Source organism: Xenopus laevis, chromosome 5L, assembly GCF_017654675.1.
Source record: "Xenopus laevis strain J_2021 chromosome 5L, Xenopus_laevis_v10.1, whole genome shotgun sequence".
In the NCBI taxonomy this organism is placed as follows: Eukaryota; Metazoa; Chordata; class Amphibia; order Anura; family Pipidae; genus Xenopus; species Xenopus laevis.
In genome coordinates, this window is record NC_054379.1 from 105,413,954 (window position 1) to 105,441,045 (window position 27,092).

Here is a 27,092-nt window from a genome sequence, read left to right on the forward strand (position 1 = left end):
ATATTCACAAAATAATGTATCAAAATAAGCTCTGCCATGTACCAGGCCAGATATACTGAAAATACATTTAACTTTTCTCTGTTACGCTGCAACAACCTTTTTTTTTTAAAAATTATATATTAACATATATATATAGTTAAACAATTAAATAACTGAAGGGGTGGGACAATCATGCAGCACTACTCACCCTGGCTCGCTGACAGGAAAAAGGGGTAAGCCCGCTGCGAAGCCAGCATTTAACCCCTCGGTTGCCACGCTATTGCTGACCCACCAATGGGAACGGCTCCCTGACTCCCCACACCTGTGCTTAATCCCCCTAATTGTAGCTCACACCACCCCCATGAAGTCGCAGGGGAGTATACACTCCCTGCTCCTTACTATTTACATTGCAGCATTCAATGGTATGCCAGACTACTTAGCTAAAGTTTCAGTACAGGTATGGGACTTATCTTCATACCTTATTTTCAAGGGTAAGGTCACACTGTGAGATTCGGGAAGATTAAGTCGCCCAGTGACTAATTGCCTCTTCTTTGTGGTGACTAATCTCCCCAAACTGCTTCCCCCTGTCTTCCACCTGCTAAAATGAAAAAAACGCCTGCAGCATGGCACTCTTGTCGATTCGTTTTCCGAAGATGCTCGAAATTCAAAGCAACTTTGGGCGACTTCGGAAAACGAAGCGCTGCACCAGTTGTTATTTTTTAACTTCTAGGGGGGACCCTGGCCACAAATGAGTTTTTAGAATTCATGTTTTAGCGCACATGTTTGTGTGGCCTTTTTACTATGGTGCAGGGGTGTGTTGGGTCTGGGACGGGCCTTTGGTTGTGAGCAGAGCCCAGGGGACCCAGAAAATGTTGTCATATGGGGCCCCGTGATTTCTAGGTTGAGTTTGTGAGGTTTTTTTTTCTTCCTGGAATAAACTCACAATTCTAATGTTTGCTCATTTATGAAAACACCCAAAAACAAAAAACTCGATTGAATGCAATCAGGGGAGGGGGGACGCACAAATACGCAACTTAATCGAGTTATCGGCAAAAAACCTTGAATACCTTGAATGATTGAGTTTTCAAGTGCAAATTATCGAAGAAAACCCGAAAATCATGAAAGCTAAAAACACCTTCATTTAGGTCAGGGCAGGTTTTAGATGGAGTATTTTCGGATTTGGGCTTTTTGCAGTTTTGGGGCATAATAAATCTCGAAGAATTTAACGTTTTTTTTCCTGAAAATTTTGAATTTTTACTAAAACTACCCTTGAAAAACTAAAATTTTTCATGAAAAACAAAACTCGACCTTTAATAAATAACCCCTTAACTGTCCTGACCCAAATGATAGTTGAAAAAGGATTTGTATACCGAAAATAGAATATAAAGAATTAATCTCTTAATCTTCCATTAGTTAATGCAAATCCTTCAAACATGTTACATCTATATGGTTTAGCCATGCACTCCTGGTGACCTTTTAAAATAGGAAGATAGGCTGTTAGTTAAAAAGGGTGTCCAAAAACTTTAAATACTTTTTTCAGGGATTTTATGGCCTATACGGTTAAAGCCATCTAATCTCAATATCTGTTTATTATATAACTGCTGGTCTTTCCATTTAAATGCTGATTATTGCATTTGAAATTATTTCTATTTTTTTTAAGTTTTGTATTGTTTTTAAAACACATGTATTGTTTTGAAAAATCATGCCATGAAAATAATATCTTTACATGACAAAGTACTTGGATGATTTACATTGGGTTGATGTTTCGTCAATGATATGATTGATACTTTAGCTTCTTTAGACACTGAATAACTATACATTCATAGATGAGAATTTCAACATGTAATCAGGGTTAGATTCATCAGTAGTTAAATAGAGTTCTTAGGTTTTCATGGCATACCTTTTATAGATTGTGTTTTATGTAAGGGAGCCACACACCCCTAGCCCAGCCTCTCACCATGGGCTCCATATTTTGTCGCATTTCTTTTGTGAGCCTCTGGCTACAAAGTGAGCTTGATGAGAGGCAGGTTTTGATTTATAAGTGTAATCCAGGGGGAGTGGGGAGTTTGGGACCCATCCACATCATCGCAATTATTTTTCTAGCATAAAATAAGAGGGTTCTGTATCTGGTTCTGGCATGATTAGTAGTTATAAGGTCACCGCTTTGCCAAGCGCAAATTCGCTACCACTACGCTAATTCACTAAGATGCAAAGTTGAGTCTCTGCAGCCGAACGCTGGCGCAGTTTCAATAGCGTTAATTAATCAGCGCAAGCATTTCATAGAAAACTTTCTCTAACATTCCTAACAAAATTATGTTAGTACTCTTACGCTTAGATCAATTTGAATAGGTCGGGTACATATAGGTCATATATTTGTGTTCAAGGAAGCAAAATAAAGGCAAAATCATCTAATGTCCTAGACATGAGCCTACCCTAAAACAAATGTGGCATGCCCCTCAAGTGGTAAAAGAAAACGTTAAAGTAAACATTTTTACTAGTTACAACTTTTAAAGACAATCACACTTTAAAATATGGAAAAATGCCAGCGTTTAAAAAAAAATTATGACTTTTCGCAATGCAGGATATGATGTCACTGACATAAGATTGAGGAGGATGTAGTTTCATCTAAGGTCTAAGGTGGTGAAGGAAACTCTGGCGAAACCATAAAATTCTGTGAAATTTGCATTGATCGTTAATCAAAAATCTGCATGGCAATAGGGTGCGAAACTACGCTAGCAACAGTCTCTTTCACTAGCAAATTGTCCTCTACTCCTGTTTATAAATTTGTAATGGAATCCGACTTACCTGGTGTCCAAGATGGCGACCTGGATGACGTCCCTCTGCTCCACCATGCTGTTCCTGCTGACCCTGCTTTGATTGCGTCAAGAACGAGTCGCCCTCGGATTGGACGCCGGCGTCAGAATGGACGCCGGCGTCAGAATGTGCGCCGGCGTGAGGACGCCAGCGTGAAGACGCTGGCGCCGGCGTCATGACGTCAGCGCGTCAAGTTTCGGCGCCAAAGACTGAACTATTTAAACCCCATTTTCCTTTGTGTCCTTGCCCAATTATAGGTTCCATTCTCTTGTGTTCCTGGGTGTGTTATATATATTTATATATTGTCTGATTTCTCCGTGTACCAACTCTTGCCTGTTTTCTCGACACTGTTTGATTGCTGCCTGAACCGACATTGCCTGTGCCCTGACTATTCTTCCGGATAAACCTTTTGTGCTTCGAACCTGGTCTGGTCTCCTCTTTGGTCCTTACTACTACTGTGCCTTCGGGCCCGTTACAGTATAATTGGGCCATGGACCCTGCGGAGGAGACCCAAACTTCGCCTGATGTCCGCCAAGCTGTCCGTGGACTGTCTGAACGCTTGCTCTCCTATGAGTCCCAGCAGGCCCATCTCGGCCAAGTTCTTATGGCGATCCAGGAGAAGCTGTCTGCATTCCTGCCAGCGGCCCAAGTACCTGCTCCGGTTCCTGTGTCTCCGGTACGTGTCTCTGAGCCCCGTATCCCTGCACCTCCTCTGTATTTCGGCGATCCAGAAGCTTGTCGCGGATTCATTATCCAATGCGAAATCCAATTCTCTTTGCTTCCTGGCCAGTACGTCACAGAGCGTGCCAAGGTGGGCTTTATCATCTCCCGACTGCAAGGGAAAGCTTTGGAATGGGCATCTCCACTCTGGGAGAAGCAGGATCCAGTCATAGATGATGCTAAAGTTTTCTGCCGGGATCTCCGTACAGTTTTTGACGCCCCAGGTCGGTCTGCCTCGGCTTCTGCTCGGTTGTTCCAGTTACAGCAAGGAACTCGCTCTGTGCCGGAATACGCCATAGAGTTTCGTACCTTGCTGGCCGAAACATCCTGGAACAACGACAGTTATCATGCTGCCTTCTATAACGGCCTGGCGATGCGGATCAAAAACGACCTCGTGTCCCGTGAGATCCCCTCCTCCTGGGAAGATTTGGTTTCCTTGGCGGTGAAAGTCGACACCCGGCAGAGGCAACATCAAGCTGATTGTGAGCGGGCCTGGAAATTGCAGAGGCCTCAACTTGCTTTAGCTCCTCGCTTCCAGAGACCCGTTCTTCCTCCTCCGGTAACTTCCTCTTCTCCTGTTTCTCCTCCGCAACTTGCCAAGAAATTTGTGCAGATTGGACATGATCATCTGTCCGAGCCGGAGAAACTTTGCAGAAGATCTGCAGGACTTTGTCTTTATTGTGGGGGCAAGGCCCACTTCGCTCTGGAATGCCCCATAAAGCCTATAAAGTCCGGTGCCAAGTCTGGGGAGACTTCCGTGGGTGGAATTACCCACACTCTTCGTTCCTCTGCTCATCGTTTTCTTCTCCCTGTACAGATCCTACTGGGCTCTCGAAAGATTTCCTTACAAGCTTTCCTTGATTCTGGGGCCGCTGGAAACTTTATGGACAAGGTCTTCGCTTCCAACCATGCCATTCCTCTTCAGTCCCTGGCAAATCCTCTCCGGGTCCTTGCCATTGATGACCATCCCTTGTCTTCTGCTATCATCTCCCAGTCCACACAAGAACTCTCTCTTAAGGTGGGCACGATGCATTTGGAGAGACTGTCTTTTCTTATTATTGACTGCCCTTCCACTCCAATTGTACTGGGACTTCCATGGTTGTGTACACATAACCCAGTCATTGATTGGTCTTCCTCACAAGTCTCTCGCTGGAGTCCTTTCTGTCAACAGAACTGTTTGCCTGTTATGCCTATTGTCAAAGTTTCCGCTATTTCTTCAAGTTCTTCTCTGCCATCCACTTATCAAGCATTCGCTGATGTCTTCAATAAAGGCTCTGCAGAGATTCTTCCTCCACATCGACCCTACGACTGCCCGGTCGAGCTTCTTCCTGGTTCCATGCCTCCCCGTGGTCGCACCTATCCTCTTTCTCCTTCCGAGACTGCAGCCATGAAATCTTATATCCAGGAGAATCTCCAGAGAGGCTTCATCCGTCCTTCTTCCTCCCCTGCTGGTGCTGGATTTTTCTTCGTCGAAAAGAAGGATGGAAGTCTGCGACCTTGCATAGACTATAGGGGGTTAAATAAAATCACCATTAAAAACCGTTACCCTCTCCCTTTAATTTCTGAACTCTTTGACCAGTTAAGGGGCGCCAATCTTTTTACCAAGCTGGATCTTCGGGGTGCCTATAATCTCATCCGAATCCGTGAGGGAGACGAATGGAAGACCGCCTTTAATACTCGAGATGGGCATTACGAGTACCTAGTAATGCCGTTTGGTCTCTGCAATGCCCCTGCGGTCTTCCAGGAGTTCGTTAATGACATTTTCAGGGACTTGTTGGGGCAAAGTGTGGTCGTCTACCTAGATGACATTCTTATTTTCTCCAAGAATCTCCAGGAACATCGTTCCCAAGTGAAAGAGGTTCTTCTTCGTCTCAGGAAGAACAACCTTTTTGCCAAATTGGAGAAATGTTCTTTTGAGGTGTCATCCATTCCCTTCCTTGGGTACATCATCTCCCAACAGGGCTCCAAGATGGATCCAGCCAAGGTTTCTGCAATTCTTGATTAGCCCCTTCCTACAAGTGTCAAGGCTATCCAGAGATTTATCGGGTTTGCCAATTATTACAGACAATTTATTAAAGGTTTTTCGTCCAAGATTTCTCCTATTCTTGCTCTTATCCGCAAAGGGGGTAAACCTCAGCACTGGCCCCCTCTTGCCCTGGAAGCCTTCGAATCCCTGAAAAATGCCTTCTCTTCTGCTCCAATTCTCAGACACCCTGAACTCCTTCTACCTTTCTTCCTCGAAGTTGACGCCTCTGATGTAGGAGCTGGTGCGGTCTTGTCACAGAGGTCCCCTTCGGATGGCAAGCTTCATCCTTGTGCATTCTTCTCCAAAAAATTTTCCTCTTCTGAGCAGAATTATGATATTGGGAACCGGGAGTTATTGGCAGTCAAATTAGCCCTGGAAGAGTGGAGACATTTGCTGGAAGGATCTTCTATCCCTGTGACCATCTTTACTGACCATAAAAACCTTGAATTTATCCAGTCCCTCAAACGCCTGAATCCTCGACTAGCCAGATGGTCATTATTCTTCTCCCGTTTTAACTTCATCATCACCTTCCGTCCTGGCTCAAGAAATCGGAAGGCTGATGCTCTGTCCAGAAGCTTTGTTCCCGAGATTCCTTGCTCCGAGGACCCCGAACCCATTGTGCCCCCTTCTAAGATCATCGCTGCTCTGTTTCCTTCCTTGGCCTCACAACTTCTTTCCGCCCAGACTGCCGCTCCGGATAATATTCCTCTGGGGGTTGCCTTCGTTCCTCCTGATTGTCGTCAGTCCATATTGTCTCAGGTCCACTGTTCTAAACAAGCAGGTCATCCGGGAGTTGAGAAAACTACTGAACTCCTCTCTCGTGTGGTGTGGTGGCCTTCCATGAGAAAGGACGTCAAAGACTTTGTTTCTTCTTGTACCATTTGTGCGGTTTCTAAAACTGGACATTCCCCTCCCAAAGGTCTTCTTCTTCCCTTACCCATTCCATCGCGCCCTTGGACTCATCTTGCCATGGATTTCATTGTGGACCTCCCTGTTTCCTCTGGACACACTGTCATCTGGGTGGTCATTGACAGGTTCAGCAAGATGGCTCATTTCATTCCTCTCCACAAGTTACCCTCTGCTCCTGAACTTTCCAAACTTTTCATCCACCATATTTTCCGTCTCCATGGTTTTCCGGCTGAAATTGTCTCTGATCGGGGGTCGCAATTCGTTTCTAGATTCTGGAGATCCCTGTGTAAAACCCTCAATATCTCGCTACAATTTTCTTCTGCCTACCACCCCCAATCCAATGGAGCTGCTGAGAGGGTTAATCAGGCTTTGGAACAGTTTCTGCGCTGCCATGTCTCCTTGTGCCAGGATGATTGGTCGGATCTTCTGCCTTGGGCTGAGTTCGCCCACAACAACGCCCTGCACTCTTCTTCCCAAAGGTCTCCTTTCTTCTGTGTCTACGGGCTGAATCCTTTGGCATTTCCTCAGGACCTTCTTCTCACCAATGTCCCTGCTGCCAACGATCAAGCTGCCCACATGATGGCTATTTGGCTTGCTGTGGCTTCTAATCTGGAAAAAAGTTCCCTGGTGCAGAAAAGGTTTGCTGACAAAAGAAGAGTTTCTTCCCCTCAATATGCTCCTGGAGACAAAGTCTGGCTCTCCACTCGAAACATTCGTCTTAAAGTTCCAACACCCAAACTTGGTCCCAAATTCATCGGTCCTTTTCCTGTCATTGAAGTCATCAACCCTGTTGCTGTCCGGTTACAACTCCCTCCTGAGATGCGGATTCCAAATGTCTTTCATGTCTCGTTGCTTAAGCCTGCTGTCCCCGGTTCCTCTTCTTCTTCCCCAGCTCCTGTCCTGGTCGATGGTCACCAAGAGTTTGAGGTTAAGCAGATTTTGGATTCTCGTTTTTCCAGGGGCACCCTTCAATATCTAATTGAGTGGAAGGGTTTTGGTCCAGAGGAATGTTCCTGGATAAAGAATTCGGATGTCCATGCTCCTGCCTTGGTCCGTAAGTTCCACAGACTTTTTCCCTCTTCTCCTAGTCTCGGTGGTCCTGAGGCCCCCCCTAAGGAGGGGGGTACTGTAATGGAATCCGACTTACCTGGTCTCCAAGATGGCGACCTGGATGACGTCCCTCTGCTCCACCATGCTGTTCCTGCTGACCCTGCTTTGATTGCGTCAAGAACGAATCGCCCTCGTATTGGACGCCGGCGTCAGAATGGACGCCGGCGTCAGAATGTGCGCCGGCGTGAGGACGCCAGCGTGAAGACGCTGGCGCCGGCGTCATGACGTCAGCGCGTCAAGTTTCGGCGCCAAAGACTGAACTATTTAAACCCCATTTTCCTTTGTGTCCTTGCCCAATTATAGGTTCCATTCTCTTGTGTTCCTGGGTGTGTTATATATATTTATATATTGTCTGATTTCTCCGTGTACCAACTCTTGCCTGTTTTCTCGACACTGTTTGATTGCTGCCTGAACCGACATTGCCTGTGCCCTGACTATTCTTCCGGATAAACCTTTTGTGCTTCGAACCTGGTCTGGTCTCCTCTTTGGTCCTTACTACTACTGTGCCTTCGGGCCCGTTACAAAATTGGTGTGGTCCCTGCAGATGGGATTTCTGGCAAATTTTCGCTAGCGATGGCCACTTCGCCCTTTAGTTAATCTGCCACAATGTGTTTTGTTTCCGATAATTTATGGTCTATTCTTTTTATGCACAAAAAAATCATTTTCAACTTTAGCTGTTTAAAATTGGAGCAAGGTTCAGGTTCTGCATACAAATTCTTCATGACCAAACTGCTGCTAAAGCAAAACATTTTTTATCCAGTTGTGTTATAGGAGTCTATAATAAGTACCGCTGGAATTCCCATATATTTGGGTTAAATCTCGCCACAAAATTACAACTTTAAGAAACTCTTTCTGGTTGACCAACAAATGCAGTGAAATTCTTCTTAAAACAGACTGCAGAACTTATTCATATGCCTCATGTAAGGAATGAGAAGAACAGCAACACATAGAATTCTTGGACAACTTTAAAGCTTAACCTTACAGAAGGTGCCATTAATTCCACACTTCTTTTCCAATGCCATCATCTACAGTTAACTATTCTTTAATGTTTACTTAGTTCTTGGAGTCTACTGAACACATGAAACACATAAAAAAACATCATTGCACTCTCACAGTCAGAACAATCCCAGGCAGAGCCAAGTGCTTTTACCAATACTCAACACAAATTTCAGATTGTCATATATATTTATATTCATACAGATATGCAGATACAGTACATTAAGTAGACCAGCCTTTGGGGTGCATGGAAGGGATACACAGCTATAGTTACTATATGATAACCTGTAGAAAACAAGGAAAAAAAATAAATGAAAGGGGAAGATATTAAACTTTATAAATATTGTATGATTTTTTTCCTATGATTATTTTGCTGTTTGTACAATAGACATCTTATCTTAGGGTTCAACAGCATTTTTTGACTTTTCAAAAATAAGACTGGGGTCTGATGTAAGAATGCTCGAGCCTTCAAACAAGAGCGTTTGGGTCCCAAAACCATGCAAGAGTTCCTAAACTCTTGCATGATTTCTTCCTTCCAATACCTCGGCTTCCTGCTGAGTGGGTTTTTTTTCCCCAACCAAAAAATAAAAAGCTTGGCAGGTTTTAGGTAGGGAAAAACCAGCAGGAAACCACAAGAGAACCACTTGGTGGTTTTGGTACCCTAATGCCCAAGCCCAAAGGTTCGAGCATTCCTAAATTGGACCTTAAAGGGATGCTGACACTAGAAATTAAACCATTTTTACATCTATCATAGTATTGGCGTTGTTTGCTACTTATAATTTTGCCATAAAGTATTTGCTCAAAGCTTTTACATTACCCATCTGACTATGGAACTCCTAAATGAATGAATGAGCTGATATATTAACAACCTTATAGAATGGGCCCTTATTCCAGAAGAAGCCTTTAGTGGGTTGAATATGCTCTGTGTTATTTTTTTATTATCTTCCAATGAATTTAGTTTTTTTAAAGGGGGCTGTATGGGCCAGTGCCGTTCCAAGGCATATGGATACAGAAAGCAATCCCCACTGCCCTCAATCGTCAGCCATCATAATAAAACCCATCTGAACGTTCTCCTTTTGCAGTTTCTCTACTGACATAAATATGTTTATATGTTTGCTGATCTCTGCTGACATTGATTTCAATAGTCAGCAATACTCTTTACCATAAACTAGTTCACTCAGAAAACTAGCGCAGGCAGTTTATAAACTAACCAGTTAAGCCAAACTACTATGGGCTGTAAGGCCAAACTTCTTAATAGATTCTACAATGGGATTGAATTCCTATAAATGTACATTCCATAAGACTAGTGGATTTGTGTTAATTATTACATTACTGCAGTGTTTTAAAATATCCTTTTTATAGTTTCTTATGGTTGTTAATGTGTCTTAATATTTTCATATTAGACTTTTTATTGTTTTTCATGCCACCCTAGAAGCCATAAAAACCTGTAAGTGTCCTCAGGGCTGTATTTATATAAAGGGACCCACGGACAGGTGTCTATGGATGCCTATATGTAAAAAAAGCAGAGGGCGGTGCCTCTGCCATTCACAATCAGTGCATGCTCAGTACAAAAACTGTCTAGGGCAGCAAGCATACCTTTATTCACCAAGGTAGTATTAAAAGGATCAAAAATTAGTAGTCCATACAATGACACTTATATTGAAACAAAGTCAACATAACTCACATCCATGAATTTATCAAAAAATCAGCCCAAAAAAGTCGTGTGTCAATTCGAATCTTGAAACGTTTTAGAATTGATGCTTCAAAAAACTTTACTTTATTGAATTGTCACTGTAACAACTCAGATATATCAGATTATCAGAACAGTGAGGATCATGATGTCAAGAAACATCTTCAGGGACTTCTGCCATTGACTTTTACATGACCTCAACAGGTTTTAGCTGGAGTATTTTTGGGTTTTTAGCAGTTTTGGGAAATAATAAATCTCTGAAAATTCAAGTTTTTTTTCCCCTCTAGAAAATTGAGTTTTCTCCTTTAGATACTTGACCAGAAAATTTTGAAGTTTAATAAATAGGACCCTTAAACGTTACATTTATCAAAGAGTTCTCCATTTGCAGCAATTCCAGCTTTGCAGAACTGCTGGTGGATGGCTCTTGGATTGCTTCGTTTTCCGAAGTTGCCTAAAGTTGCCTCATGAGGAAACTTTGGGCGACTTTGCAAAACCGAAGTGATCCGAGTGCCACTCCGCCAGCAATTCACATTCTTGCCAGAGGGAAGGCATTTTGGGGAGATAAGTTGCCTGAAGAAGAGGAGATGTGTCTCCCCCAAATCTTACAGTGTGCCACCAGCCTTGCAGGTTTCTATCCAGAGAGACAATAAATTAGCTTTGCTTCTTCATTCCATTTAAGGGATAAACAAAAATGATAATTGCGTTAATATGGTTATGAATAATTATGAACAAGAAGCAAAACTGAGTATAAATTGAGTTGGATTGTAATTAAAGTAAAATGGCAGATTTGCCTTGCCAGAACTACTCAAAATGATCATTATCACTCAAGTGAAAATTAGATTGAACATAATCATGAATAATAAAAGATAACTAGCTTAATTTCTGTTGTACACTTTACATTTTTGAAAATAAGGAAACAAGAAACAAAATATCTGTACTAGAAGTAAAATATCCATCTGCTCTAGAGAGAATTCGGGAACAGCAAAATAACATACTAATGCCTACCATGTACAGTTTTATTTTCCTCCAGTGGCCTGATATCAGTGTCAGCAAATGAAGTTCATAGGATATGATTTTCCTAGGTAGCAGGTAATTATTTTAGTCTTTCTGGTACAAAAGTTTTAAGAAGGCCTTAGCCGTAATATAATCTGTTCATTATAGAATTTCATTATCTTAATAACTAAGGAAGGGTACCTTTAGGCTCACTGGTCTTGTAAGTAATGTGGTTACTCTCTACGTTATAACAAATCTAATCCCCAATCTTGCTGTCACTAATTACACTGGACTCTTGTATTAGCCACAAGCTCTGAAAGCCACAAGCTCTCCTAATTGGCTACATATGTACTTCATGGCAAATAAAATGGTTGTGCTAAACAAGGACAGAGGGAGAATGGCAAAGGATTCCATCTAGGAAGGAAGATATGCAGAATACCAAGACTAGTCCAAGATGGGCAGCTGGACCTTTCCTTCTACTGGCTATTTGTCTCTTGTCACATGGTGAGATTGCATTAAAGTTGTACTGTATCTAAACACAGGTGAGACTACACTATAATTGTACGAAAAGCGGGTGATACAGAGTAGGGTAGTGGCTTATATTGCTGAAAAATCTTAATAAGGGAAAATGTCATAGATAGATAATGGCATCATTTTGTAGCACGGGATTGCAGAATCAACGTTTTTTCTCATCAGGTTGTTAGGAAAGATTCTGAGCATGAATGAGCAGTACCTACAGTATATATGGTGGACAAATCTAGAAGTTACTGGTTGTTTTTTGTGAGATATTTCTGTTGATTTCTTCTTTTTCTGTATCTTCAACAATGAACATAGGACTTTTAACAAAGGAACATTATATGCGTATTTACCACATAAATTCGATAAAGTAGGCTTATTGCAACATTAGGGTAACAGCATCACCTTACGCGTTTCAGGAAACACTCCCTTAATCATAGGCATCTCCTAATTTTATCTGGAGTGCTGCCTGATTTGCTCATTGAACCTATAATACAGTTGGGATGCTGGTGGCTGAGCACACAGAGTTTGTGGAGCTGATTGGAGGGATACAGCTTGGTGGGGTGAGTCTAGAGCACTCACATTTTATTTGACTTCCAAAAGAAGAGTGTATTTTAAAAATCTGGACTCACAACTGGAGTTGTCTATTCCTACAAATCATGGCCTAGGACAATGTATTTTATTCAAATATGAATTCTCTTATTGCTAAATTTTCAGGAATATTAAGCCAGGGACTTACAGCATACACTAGTGTCACTGTAGCTGTCAATCTGTTCAGGGGATCTTTTGGCTACAGACTTCATTCTTGTCTCCATTCTTTTTGAGTGGCGAGGAAGGAGATAAGTAAGAAACAGAAGAGGTGTATAGGAGATATAAGATAAAAACATAAAGGGAACAGTGAAAAGAAATGCTGCTCATTTCACGCTATATGAGTTAACTATGACTAGTTTTAATTGCATGCTGCATAATGGTGCATGGTCTCACCTACAGTAAATAATATCTAGATCTTGGTTGGAATCCTATAATCTTTCTCATTACTGTCTTCCACAGGCCATTTAATAAAGGGTGCATTCAACTGCACTGGAGACCAGACAGATTTCCTGGACTCCTTCAGACAGGTGTTTCTAAGGAAAGCTTTCCGTCCAGTGAGAGACCTCAATCATCCTACTTTAGTGAACATCTCCATAACTGTATATGCTATCCTAGGGGTGGTATGTGTTGATCTTAATAACATATTCAAATATGAATGTATTTCAACTACTGTATATAGCACTATGCTTACATAAAGTTCTTTACTCCCTCGCTGAAAAACCAAGATATCAGGAACTCACACCTTTTATCATCAATTGGTTGCTTGACCACTGATGCTTGAAGATAACTGAATCTGCCCCTTGGTGAACTTGGGAGATAAAGAAGATAACAAATAAATAATGGATATACTGTAGATATAATAAAAAAAATAAATATGAGAGGATTTTAACAAAGAAATATAAAGAAAGTCTGTATGATACAGTTGTGTCCCTAAATGTGTGTGTGTATCAGTATACAAGTTCTTTTCAAAACAAGGCTTCCAGGAAATTATTAGAAAGACAGATTGTACAGTTTTTAGTTATTTGGTCCCAAAACATTTGCACTTGTTGACAAATTGTGCTGCACCCATTTGTATTATTAGTGAGTTAACCCCAGCACTTGGTGGATGTTGTTATATATGTCATCGATATTATACATCCTATCACTGTGCAAAAACTGGTGTATTCAAAAAGTTTAGAAGCAGCGGTAATCCCACAAACAAACTGTGTAGAAAGTGCCAAAAGTCCATTAACGTGCTTAGAAGCTGTGTAAATTACCTAAGGTATGACTTAGTTTTGCTAACGATGCTGGTTTCTATGCATGCTTGAGTATTTTGCTATTTGTCAAATCTAATATGTTTTTGTTGGTGTAAAATGAAATAAAGTACACACTTTAAATATGCCCCTTAGTAATTTAGATTCTAACTCCTTAAAATGTTTTTACTTCTTTCAGAATGAAAAGGACCAGCTACTTACCTCTTTCCTGTGGCTTACAATGGTGAGCAGCCCCAAACTGAGTCCATATTGGGTTATTTAAAATGTGTTGTTATACTGTTATTATACAAAGAATGTATAATTAATTTGTTTTTCTTGAATTAAAGGTAATAATAACAAATGTGGCATGTATCTTACCATGTCTTCATCATGAAGGTACAATTCTGTTGTAATGATGCAACAATATGCATCCTGTAATATTTGCCATTCATTTCAGTTAGAAGGATTCAACAGTGGGTAGTTCAGTTAAATCAGCGATATTTCACTTGCTGTGCTCAGCTTTATCATCTCATTTATTTTGTTTAGTAATTTGGTTAAGGCCTCAGAATCCTGCAGTGATACAGGGTAATGTTCAGATAGAATCACTGACAACTGTGGACTGAATGCTTTCTTATGATAACCAGAATCTTTTTTTGGGAGAAAAGAAGATGACTTAGAGGCATATTTACTAATGGACAAATGTTGGATTTTGGTGTATTTTCACCAGGAATATTAATTTGCCACAACATTAACAATTTACTAAAAGACGAGTATGACAAGTTTTGGGAAAGTATCTAAATTGTAAAAATTCTCTTCACATTGACGAAATTTCTTTTACGAGGTGAAATTGCTCCAGTGAATTTCTTTAGAGCAGAATACATTTTCACCAAGAGAAAGGTTTCTAGGTTCAGGAAGGTGAACTGCTATTATATATAGTAACCACTTTTGCATCTCAATGTAACCTCCCCCATGTTAATATTCTGCATACATCATTAATTCATGGCAAAACTTTTTTTAACAGGAAATTTATGTCAAGAGAAAGTTTGGCATATGTTTTTCACAAAAGTGTATAATTTTTAGTAAATATTAAGTACACCTTACAAACTGTGGTGAAGTTAAATGAGGAGAAAATTCACACTTTAGTAAATGTACCCCTTAGGTTACATGATTTCACTCCCATATACAAAGTTAAAGAAGAAATTTCACCAAGAAATAAAAAGCTGTATATTCAGGACCGAGCCTAGGGTGACACAAATTAAAGTGGATCTGTCATCCAGACACAAAAAGCTGTACAATAGAAGCCCTTTTCAAATTAAACATGAAATCCAATTTCTATTTTTAATTAAAGCAGTTATAGCTGTTGTAAGCTCTTTAAATATCTCAGCTGTCAATCAAATGTTGTCTGCCACTCCTCTATGCCTTAGGCATAGAGGCGGGCAGACAATTACTTTCACTTTCCATTCAGCACTTACTAGATGTCACTGCTCTCCACACATTCCCTCGTTCTCTTTACCATTTAATAGTGTAGCCAGGGCATGGGGATGGACATCAGGTCCCCCAAGGCTTGTCTTAATAACAGTGTCCACAAAATGGCTCCTGCTTCCTAGCTATAATTTTGAGTTCCCAGACTGATGGAAACAAGATTCAGATAATTTATATAGTGTAATTAAAGTTAATTTTGGTTGACTAAAATAGGATTTTGAATAATTATTTGGGTGATAGGTTCCCTTTAAGGAGCCGCTTCTCAATTTTTCCTAAAGCATTTAGAATTGGGTAGACTGCTTAAATCTCCTGCACATGTAAGTCTCCAACAGTCTCCATGCGTGGACAGGTGCATCCGCGTTCTTTAAGTTCAGAGGATGGAACACGCTCAGAACTTTTTTGTGAGGGACACTTGCCACTCGGGGTAGGTAAAATGGAAATTACATGTCTGATTTCCCCAAAGCTTTGCGCCCTTGGCACATGCCTCTTTTGCCTATCCTTAGTTCCGGCCCTGGTCTCCAAAACAGAAGTGCACATGCGCATACAAACAGTGGGGGAGCAGAAGGGAAAAAATCCTTTTCATAAACATAAAACCAAAATTATTTTTAATTAAAACAGTCATACCCATTATAAATGTATTTTAAAATCTCAGCTGTCAATAATATATTGCGTGCCCTGCCTCTATGTATCACAACAATCTCATATGACATGTACGTCATTGCATTATGGTGTTAAAGGGATCCTGTCATCAGAAAACATGTTTTTTTCAAAACACATCAGTTAACAGTGCTACTCCAGCAAAATTCTGCACTGAAATCCATTTCTTAAAAGAGCAAACAGGTTTTTGTATATTCAATTTTGAAATCTGACATGGGGCTAGACATTTTGTCAATTTCCCAGCTGCCCCAAGTCATGTGACTTGTGCCTGCACTTTAGGAGAGAAATGCTTTCTGGCAGGCTGCTGTTTTTCCTTCTCAATGTAACTGAATGTGTCTCAGTGAGACATGGGTTTTTACTATTGAGTGTTGTTCTTCTATCTACCAGGCAGCTGTTATCTTGTGTTAGGGAGCTGCTATCTGGTTACCTTCCCATTGTTCTTTTGTTTGGCTGCTGGGGAGGAAAAGGGAGGGGGTGATATCACTCCGACTTGCAGTACAGCAGTAAAGAGTGATTGAAGTTTATCAGAGCACAAGTCACATGACTTGGGGCAGCTGGGAAATTGACAATATGTCTATCCCCATGTCAGATTTCAAAATTGAATATAATTTTTTTTTCCCATGACAGTATCCCTTTAAATTACCAGCATTTTCCCATTATAATTGTATGAGGTGCAGTTACACACAGTATTTACACTAATAGAATTTCAGTACATTATGCTTGCAATGGCGTAATTACAATTTTTAGTTAACATGGTGAAAGTCAAGCATAGCTAATTGTGGGTAAAAACACTGTTAAAAGGTGTATTTCTATAGGTAAATACAAGAAATACCACATGAACAATTCAGATGTGAAAGGAAATATAGACACATTCGAATAGATCTGATCTGCCAAGATACATATATTGACATCATCATCATTTCATCATCATTTATTTATATAGCATGTATTAAAACATGTACATGTATAATTGGAGACATGTCATTACACCAATAGTTTTTTGAGTTTTTCAGCCCTTTGATCTTGCACATTTGATCAGAGCCCCCTTTAGCTAATAACAACATGACAGATATATGAAATCAACCCTACATCAGCTGCAGTTCCAAGAATATCTAGGACGGCAATCTAGTGCTTACCCTCAAATGTTTCTGTAAGGGCAATTTCATACATAGGCCTTTGCCATGCGTGGATTGTGTCTGAAAATGCATTTTAATCCAGAAGAATGGGGATCGCTGCATGCAAAACACTTTATATACTGCGTTCCAGCATAATTATAGGAAAATGCTTTCTTGCACATATTCCCTCGTTTATATAAAGTGATTTACATGCAGCTATCCTGATTTGTCTGGATTAAAAGATATTTTTGGACACAAAGTGCTATGTCTGACATTTCCCTAACTTCACATTCAGCAATAGTAATGTCTCATTGAACAAACTGGCTTACCCCCAAGCTATGTTTTTCAGAAGGGCCTGGCACAGCCCCCCCCTCTGACACAAACCCCTGCCTGCTTATACAGTCACATGCAAATATTTAAAAAGAAGAGTGGCTGGGAATGGGAAATGTCTATGCTATACAGGAAGCCGACCATGGTCCGGATTTGCTCTGGCACCTCCACAACCGTGGGGGTCTGTTTTTTCTATAGTCAGGGCTGAATTCAGAGAGCAGGGTGTCCCTAGGCCGCACGGCCCTAGCACCCGCCACCCGCACAATCCCCCAAGAGCGGACGCGCTGGAGCACTGGGGAGCTGTGCGTCCCTAGTGCTCCTCAGAAAGCAGTTGGACGGCATGCTGCCCAAGGTCCCGGACTTTGTGGCCTTGCAACAAATCCAGGCCTGTCTATAGCTATGCTACTGTTACCCCCCAGATTTCAGTGGTATACCTCCAGCCATGCCTACACCTTGGAAACCACTGCAGGTGATAATGCTCCACTCCAGATATTTTTGAAACCATGGAAAATGTGAATGCAACAAGTTGATACTTGGTCATTTTGGGACCTGTTCTCTGCATAGTTTACCCTGGCTGTTCCATAGAGTATCTGATATGAACATTATAAATAAGTCAGTCCCTAATTAGCTTCTACACTTGATCCCTAGGAGCTTGTAGTTCCTATTCAATAACAGTGTTTCAGTTCAGCACTAATTTTGTCATTTGCAGGTTTGGTTTAACGAGTTTGCAGAATGGGAACCAGAATTATGTGGGGGAATTCAAAACATTTCCGTCCCAGCTGAAGAGATGTGGATCCCAGATATATTTGTTCTGCAATTGTAAGTATCACAGGGAAACATTTGAGATAATTCTGAAGATCATAGATAGCCCTTGCTTGACTAAGTAAAAGCTAAAAATCAATAAAGAATACTGCTAGAGCTATATATATAAATTTGGGAAATTGCAAAATGATATGTGAAAGCCCTGTTTCTTAAACAAGGGTCCTGAGATGATGCAGTATTCAAATTCACTTTTGATTATATTTTGGAAGATGCCAGTATAAATATAGATATAGACAGAGCTGGAATTGGGGAGTTTTGCACAGGGATGCCACCCCTCCACATATTTATTTCTGTGAAATAGGATACCCTCAGGTGGGACATGCAAGAGTTTTGAATCCCTGAATTTTTTCTATTGTAATAGTGGAGCAGAGTAAAAAAAAACAAGTTAAAAGAGCATATAGAAGATAAAAGGAAAGAAAAGATTGTAGAGTAGAGAAGAGACGGAGAAGTGTTGCATAGATGCAACTGAGATGTGCATATGAACACAAAGAAAATACTTGTAAGTCTTCCTTTTGTCTAGTGTATCTTTTTATCTGTCTTCCAGCGTTGATGAAGATAAATCTCCACATCTTCCTTACTTACTCGTGGATCATACTGGACGGGTGAGATTTCTGAAGCCCCTAAGAGTAGTGAGCTCTTGCAATCTTAGCATTTTCCGCTTCCCTTTTGACATCCAGAACTGCACTTTGACATTCGGCTCTTTTTTAGATTCAGGTGTGTGGGTGATCAGTCGCCAAGTCAGTTATAGCTTATTGCTGTTCAGCTTGATTTAGATACTTACTTTATGAAAGTATTGATTGTTTGTAGGTTTGACTTATTTTATACTGTATTCTATAGAAGAGTATTTGCTAAATCTATGGTATTTTTTCATATTTGGAAGTGTAGAGAACATTAGAAGTTCACATAATTGATCTTTTGCTCAGATCCCTGCCTAAGCCAGGTGGTTGCATGTGTGCACATACATTTTGATGTCAATGTACAAAACAAATTGGGGTGTACACATAGGGGCTTATTTATAAACACTGGGCAAATTTGCAACTGGGCAGTAACCCATGGCAAACAATCCAATATTTGCTCTCATGGTTCAACCTGCAACTGGCAGAAAAGAAAATCCAGTCACTGATTGGTTGTATGGGAGTATAATGTAAAAAATGCAAAAAATGCAAAAAACCTCTTGCCACACAGTAAAATCATTTTTTGCAGACCAGTTTTAAAAGTGCACAAATAAGATATTTTTGGTGCTTACAACCAAAAACATATTAGAGGGAACATTGCATGTTCCTCTTACCTTCAGGTAAGGGTGGAAATTAAGCAAATCATATTTTTTTGATAAATTTTCCCCTAAGGGTAGTGTCACACATGGATGATTCTCGGACAGCTTACAAATAAAGGATATAAATCAGCCTCATGTGGCACCTTACCCTAAAAGTTCTACTCTGCTTTGTTTACCAGCATCTGAGATCCTCCAGTACCCTGAACTAGGGGTAAGTGGCCAGAAGAGGTACATGCCCACTAGTTCCGGCCCTGGTCAGTAGTGTTTATTAATTATTATTATTAGTAAGGGGAAGGCAGGACCAGGTTTAGTGTGAGATGCTGCTAATTCATCCAAGACAAGATAACTAGGAAGCAGTTACAGATCTGAGACTGAATGCACCCGCGTTTCTGCTTCATGAGTCCAGTTTAAATTCATGCTCTCTAAACTCCAAATCCAGTCATTATGATGCCTTTTTATAACTATCCCTTTTCAAAGGATTTTGAAGGATAGATGCTACATTAGTGCTGTGTAGCCCTGCTAATGGCATTCTTATATGTATCCACATCATCACATAATATGTTGAGCCTAACACTATTCTGCCCCATCTGCTACTTAAACTATAGTCCCAGAATACTTTGGGTTAGTAACAGAGGAGTGAACTAAAAAATGCCATATTACAAAAAGGATTTGCAGAGGTGATTGTCAAAATCCTTGTTGCATAATATCTGGGGTTGACTTGTGTATATATATATATATATATATACACACACTCTTCATTATTTCTGACTTACTATTTGTACCAGTATGAGCTCTATTCTCTGAGCATCCTATCAGTTTTCTACCTACCTTTTCTGTTGTTACCATGGATGCATCCTTTATCCCTATGTAGTTCTATATACTTGTATTTATTCTTGTTTATCTCAGAGTGCTCTTTTATGATGTTTTTATTCTGCATAATTCTTGCCTCTTTCTTTAAACGTGCACTGGTTTTCCTCCATGTACATGGAAAAAAATTGCAAGTCACCCCACCCCCATGGTTATGCCACTGCCCATGTATAGAAGGGGTTGGCTTGCAATTTATATGCTTTCATATGACAGTGAGACAACTATATATACAGCATGTCCATCTGTCCATAGCTATCTGCTATCTAATAAAGTCACTGTGAAGATGTCACTGTATTATAAACAAATACTGTCATACTGCTTAGAACTATCCTACTGTGTAACCTGTCACCCCCCCCAATCAGTTCTGTATTTCTCCTTATTTTCCTAATAATTATTTTCTTCCAGTAGTCCAGCATATAAAACTAGGTTTGCTCATGCCTATGGATAACATTGAGAAATTATCTAGAGATGCACTGACCTCACAGGGAGAGTGGGAATTAGTCAAGACGGAAAGTTTCTTTGCTGATGAAACGTTTGACCTTGTGACATTCAATGTAAGTCACAAAGCATTGGGATTTTGGAGGTTATATGGAGAATTAAGTGGGTAAACTAATCATGTCTAATGCATGATGTTCCTTTCAGATCATCGTGAAACGTCGCCCCATCCTTTATGTGGTAAATCTGCTGATCCCTAGTGCCTTCTTGATGCTTATTGATGTTTTGAGTTTTAACCTTCCTCCTCACACTGTGGATAGAGCTTCCTTTAAGATGACTCTGCTCTTGGGATACACTGTATTCCTGCTCATCCTCAATGACTTGCTTCCTGCCACTTCTAGTGGTACCCCCCTAATTGGTGAGAAGACTCTGAAGTTCATCTTACAGAATTATTTTTTCAAGGGAAAATCAGCAATAACAAATAAATGGGCCAAACACTCACACACCCATATAAAGAGGGTTAAAGCATATGAGGAAAGGGTGATTGAAATTAAGGAATTGGTGATGGCTGGAGCATGCATGTTTGGGACTCACAAGGGGGCAGTGTTCAAATATAACATAGGGCCCAAGGGCCTCTAGATATGCAGCTGTGTGGAGTGACCAGATTTCACTAGGAAGTGGGGTATCCTAATCACTCACTGGCAGTGGAACATGCTGTTTAGATCACTAGATTTCCTGGGAGGCGACATGATTCACTCTGGACTGGGGCTTAAGAAACATATGTAGCAATAGTTTTCACTAGGAAACATACATTCCCTATAGATTGATGATGGTGATTAACTTGTATTTTTATAAGTAGCATAAGCAAATATTCTTCCCAAAGCTTCAGCTTTGAAAAAAAATGAATGTAGTAGAATGTAGTTGCATTAAAAGATCAGCAACTCCATAAAGTTATGTTTTCATTTTTTACATTTAAAGTTTGTATCTGTTCATCAAGCTCCTACCAAGAACAAATGTTTTTGTCCAATTTTACGAGGGATGTTTTTGCTCTCTAGTCCTGTAGAGAGCCATGAAAGTTGTTTGAGACTCCTCTTCTTGAGTGAGAATTAAAACTACCGTACTTTACAGAGCTTGGTGGTAATTTACAGACATTCCAGATACAACTGCAAGAGCAGAACTGCAAGTTGTGCAAATGTGTCCCCCTTACAGCTCAATTTGAAAAGCACTTGCAGCCTTGGTCTGGTTATGCTTTGCATAAAACTCCGGGCACATTTACTAAAGAGCAAATTGTGCTTTCCTGGCAAATTTTCGCTCAGGCAAACGATCATAATTTAATTTATCAAAGTGTGAGAATTTCAATTCGTTACCATTTTCACCAATATATATTTCACCAGGTTCTGACTAGTGAATTAATACAATCCTTAAGATTATTCTGTCAGTGACATCATATCCTGTATTCCAAAAATGTCATAAGCAAAATTCAAAACTCTGGCGCTTTTTTCATATAAGTGGGATTATTTTTACAAGTTGTACCTGTTAAAAATATCTAATTTACACTTTTTTTAACATTTGATATATAGCCAGGACGGAGGAGTGACTAAAGAAATTTTTATTTGTGCTGGGCAGAGCAAATATATAAAAACTTGTCAAATTGCACAAATTTTATGGTACTTTGCACTGAACATAAAAAGTGCCCCGTTATATTGTTATTTGCCATGTGATCGAGTATACTATAGCCCAATTTTAGCTTGAATCAACATGGCTGCACATCAATTTATTTATATAAACTATAGCATTGTTTCTGAAGCAAACACATCATTTACCAGACCAGTATAACAGTATACTACAGGTATTGGACCTGTTATCCAGAATGCTTGAGCTCTGGGGTTTAAGGATCTCCATACCTTAAGTTTACTAGAAAATCATGTAAAAAGTAAATAAACCCAATAGGCTGGTTTTTCTTCCAATAAGGATTAATTATATCTTAGGTTGGATTGTAGGTGAAATCGAATTGCCAATTGGTTGCTATGGGCCACATCACCGGTGATGTTTTTCTTTAATGTTTTACACAGCATGATAAATAACCCCCCTACTGTATATTTTACTTCTTTAAAATATCAACATTATGCAATTACATTTGATTTTGCAACTGGTGATTAAATCAGTATTCATGTTGCAATATTGAACCTATGTATCACCTATTTCATACCTAGCTTACTGATTCCATTTTTTACATCTTCTTATACTACTTGAACAAAAATGTTCACGATCTTTGTAGATAATCCTGTGCTTATGTCAGCCTTTGATGTTTATAAAGTAATGAGGATAACATGGTGGAACCGTTTCCATGTTCTTGCTAACGTTTCTGCTGGTCTTTCATTCCTCTCATTCCTGTAGGTATATATTTCTCTCTTTGTCTGGCACTGCTGGTCATCGGACTTTTAGAGACTGTGTTTGTGATGAACATTCTGCATCGAGGCTCCTCAAAATGCCCTGCTGTGCCCATCTGGGTCCGTACCTTGGTCTTACATTATTTAGCTAGATTGGTATGTTACAAGAAGCTAGACCAGTTTGAACCTGAGTCACTGAACAACTCTTTCATTTCTGAAACAGCAAAGCACGGTATGTGAAAAGTTGTTTGCTCAATAGCTTGATCCTTGACTTTTCAATTTTCCAGTTTGATAACTTGACTTATTATTATTAGTGCACCAGGAAGCATTAGAATAAATTGCTTATAGTAGGGTTACAATCTTAGGTACTTATTTATAAAGATATAACGGCAGTGTAACTCTATTTTGGGCTATATTGAGCTGCAATAGGTTATTTCCAGCTAATTACAGTAGAGCACTGTTATACTTGACTCCAACACACATTAGTGGAATGTAAGAAGGGGGAAGTAGTTGAACTACAACTCACTTAGGCTACTGTGCTTAAAGCGATACTGTCATGGGGAAAAAATTTTTTTTCCAAAATGGATCAGTTAATAGTGCTGATCCAGAAGAATTCTACACTGTAATCCATTTCTCAAAAGAGCAAACAGATACTGTATATTTTATATTCAATTTCGAAATCTGACATAGGGCTAGACATATTGTCATGTGACTTGTGCTCTGATAAACTTCAATCACTCTTTACTGCTGTACTGCAAGTTGGAGTGATATCACCCCTCTCCCTCCCCCCCCAGCAGCCAAACAAAAGAACAATGGGAAGGTAACCAGATAACAGCTCCCGAACACAAGATAACAGCTGCCTGGTAGATCTAAGAACAACACTTAATAGTAAAAGCCCTTGTCCCACTGAGACTCCTTCAGTTACATTGAGAAGGAAAAACAGCAGCCTGCCAGAAAGCATTTCTCTCACATGACATGGGGCAGCTGGGAAATTGACAAAATGTCTAGCCCCATGTCAGATTTCAAAATTGAATATAAAAAAATCTGTTTGCTCTTTTGAGAAATGGATTTCAGTGCAGAAGTCTGCTGGAGTAGCACTATTAACTGGTGCGTTTTGAAAAAAACATGTTTTCCGATGACAGGATCCCTTTAAAAATAAAATAAGGATGCCAGGAGGTTCTTGCAGCAAACAAACAGAACAGTTTTAATGTCAAAGACAATGATCCCCAGGGTTAAATACTCACAATCCACAGAGGTAAGTGTCAGGACAGTTGTAACAGAGTCAGCATGATGTGACACCATGTGGATGGATCAGGGAGAAGACTATGCCTGAATCCCTCTTCAAACTGTGGGCAAATATACGAATCACCAGCAGGATGGCATAAGAAATGTTTCGGATTTCCTTGTAGGCAACTTCGGCCGATTTTGAAATCCGAAGTGAATCATATGCCATCCTGTTGGGGATTCGTATTCGTGCTGGCAGGAAGGCATTTTGGGGAGATTAGTCACTTGCAGTAGAGAAGATTTTTTTGCTGGGCGACTAATCTCCCCATTCGCCACATCCATTAAAGTCTGTGAGACTGAAGAGAAATTAACTGAAAGAGTTAAAAGTGGTGGAAAAAGCAGTGTAATATATAAGTGTATATTTTGATTTACACCAATTTTTATACAGCAATTTACACCATCTTTTTATAGTTCATATATACGTTGGTTTAAAAAAATACTGTGTTTTATAAAGTTAATTTGGGGATGAGTGGTGTATTTTAACTCTACTTTTACAACAGTATTATAAATATGGCCTGTAATGTTAGTCAAAGAGTGTTGGTTGCATAAGAAAGTCACTTTCTTCTTGTTTCATAAAGGATTGGCTTATTTTACTTGGCTGAAGAACCTTTTAATATGCTTAATACATTTATCTTGTCTAACATGAAAAACAAATCAGATGTTTTATTTAGCAGTACAAAAGTAGTATAATACTGTAATAAATAAAACAGGCAATTGTAATAGACCTGTAATTGCTCTTAATCTTTGAATACCTCATATTTTTGTCTATAGTTTTTATCATGAAAATCTATGATTTTTGTTATTTCTTGAGATAAACAGGGAAAATCAGGAAACTGAAGCTACATCGTGTTTGATCCTTGTTAGGTAGATAATTAGAGGCCATACACAGCTTATTGGCCAGTGTATGGGGCCCTCCAATGGGCTTCCCTGATTATTATCTGGACGAGAGTCAGCCAGATATCAATCGTATATGAGTAACAAACCTGTCGGATGACAGGCCGCATCTGTTCATTGATGTGGTCCCTCAATTCAAACGCCCTTATACCTTTCATTATGATCCGATCGTTGGGCCCTTGGGCCCACTATAGGATCAGCCCAATATCGCCCACCTCAAGGTTCTGTCGGTGTATGGCCACCTTAACAGTATACAGTTAATCCCTCTTAGTTATGGTTTCCTGCCAAATAATAGCAATTAATAGTGAATGGAGGAGGGTTGTCTACCGTTAATCTAATTATAGTCTTCTAAAGAACCAAACACAGAATAGCTTTGATTTCCCTTTATGTCTTGTTTAGCTCAAGAAATAACAAAAACTATAGAATTTTTATGATTTAAATGACAAGCAACTCATGTTGAACAAGGGAATTCAAGGTTGGTCACCTTTCAGTTAACTTATAGTATGTTGTAGAGAGGCTCATTATAAGCAACTTTTAAATTTTTCTTTTTTTTATATCACAATAAAGGGGGTTATTTATCAAAGGTTGAATGTTAGAGTTTTCTTTATACCTTAAATGAACTAGAATAAACTCACAACTTGAATGGTATCTTATTTAAGAAAAACATTTTATAGAAAAAACTTGATTCTGCCAGTTAGAGTTGTGAAACCCGAAAACCCAATTTGATCGAGTTTGCGATGAAAATAAAACTCGAATCGCTCAAATCATTCGAGTTTTCGGGCTAAACCCTCCAAAAAAAACCTCAAAGGCTATTAACATTTTCAAATGGTTCAAGGGACCTTTGCCATTGATTCCTACATGACCTCGGCAGGTTTTAGATGGTGTATTTTGGGATTCCAGCTATTTCCAGGGTCGGGGGAAAATAAATATCTAAAAAAAAATCTATTTTTTCCAAAAAACTAAAAAAACTCACATTTTTTTAAATTTTTTTAAATGTGAGTTTTGACCAAAAACTCAAAAACTCAATTTTTCATGGAAAACACCAATCACACCTTAATAAATCTGCCCATAAAAGTTAATTTAGAGGTGAACAACGCCCTTTAAGTGTAGCTGCTTAAACATGCTGGGCTTATTTATATAAAACGGGGCACATTTGCACATGGACAATAACCCTTAGAAACCAGCCAGAGATTCAGTCAGTTACAGATTTAAAAATTAAAGCCAACTTTGATTATCACAAGTTACTGCCAAGGTACAAATTTGCTCAGTGTTTATAAATGAGTCCCAGTTTGCTCAGCCTAATCAATTTTAATATACATAGATAGATATAACTGTATGTCTGACTTTTCAGTATATTTCTGCTTAGGGAAGAACATAAACACACAGCTCTCCCAAGAGGAGCCTACTCAGGGAGGTCTTCAAACCCAGCTGTTCTTGAGGAACATCAGCAATGACTTGCATTCCATGAGGAGTTTGATGGAAGGCTACTTTGAACAACAAGAGATGGCAGAAGAGTGGCTACGTATTGGACTGATACTAGATACCTTGGTTTACAGAATGTACCTTCTTTTCATGTTGGTTTATGCTGTGATACTTGGGGCTACATGGGGGACATGGTACAATGTGTAGAATGAATATCTAATAATGAAAAAATCGAAATGCAATAAAATCAACATTTATAATATTAATGTTCAGAACTACTCAAGTGGAAGGTTTCATATGTTATCTAAGCATTGATTAAAATTTTTAGTGGTGCAGAACATTAAAAAATTCAAATCCAAATTTGCCTTGAGTTTGGTCTTTTCCACTGCATTAGGCGTCTGACAAGTGTCAGCCATGCAGCTTGGGGCTACATGTTTTACTGTCTACCATATCAAGGTAACCTAACCTAAATTGCGCTTAGTTCTATAATTTTTTTTTAATTCTCTATTTACATTTATTTTTCACTATGAATATCACCAAATATT

At 39.6% G+C, this 27,092-nt stretch overlaps 1 protein-coding gene across 1 annotated transcript; it reads left to right on the plus strand.

Annotated features, from left to right (window-relative positions):
• Positions 1 to 7,027: 7,027 nt before the first annotated feature.
• Positions 7,028 to 26,853, plus strand: htr3c.L (5-hydroxytryptamine (serotonin) receptor 3C, ionotropic L homeolog). Its single transcript, XM_041563772.1, has 9 exons — positions 7,028 to 7,502; positions 12,792 to 12,964; positions 13,776 to 13,820; positions 17,870 to 17,979; positions 18,527 to 18,696; positions 20,531 to 20,676; positions 20,765 to 20,975; positions 22,955 to 23,179; positions 26,492 to 26,853. Exons 1-9 carry the CDS (start codon positions 7,028 to 7,030, stop codon positions 26,752 to 26,754), a joined length of 1,818 nt encoding a protein of 605 aa, XP_041419706.1. The 3' UTR covers positions 26,755 to 26,853.
• The last annotated feature ends 239 nt before the right edge of the window (positions 26,854 to 27,092 follow it).

Coding starts and splice junctions, on each gene's coding strand:
- htr3c.L (XM_041563772.1), top strand. CDS start 7,028: ATGGCTATTTGGCTTGCTGTGGCTTCTAATCTGGAAAAAAGTTCCCTG. Junction 12,965..13,775: donor TATATGCTATCCTAGGGGTG/GTATGTGTTGAT, acceptor TACTTCTTTCAG/AATGAAAAGGACCAGCTACT. Junction 18,697..20,530: donor CGGCTCTTTTTTAGATTCAG/GTGTGTGGGTGA, acceptor TTCTTCCAGTAG/TCCAGCATATAAAACTAGGT.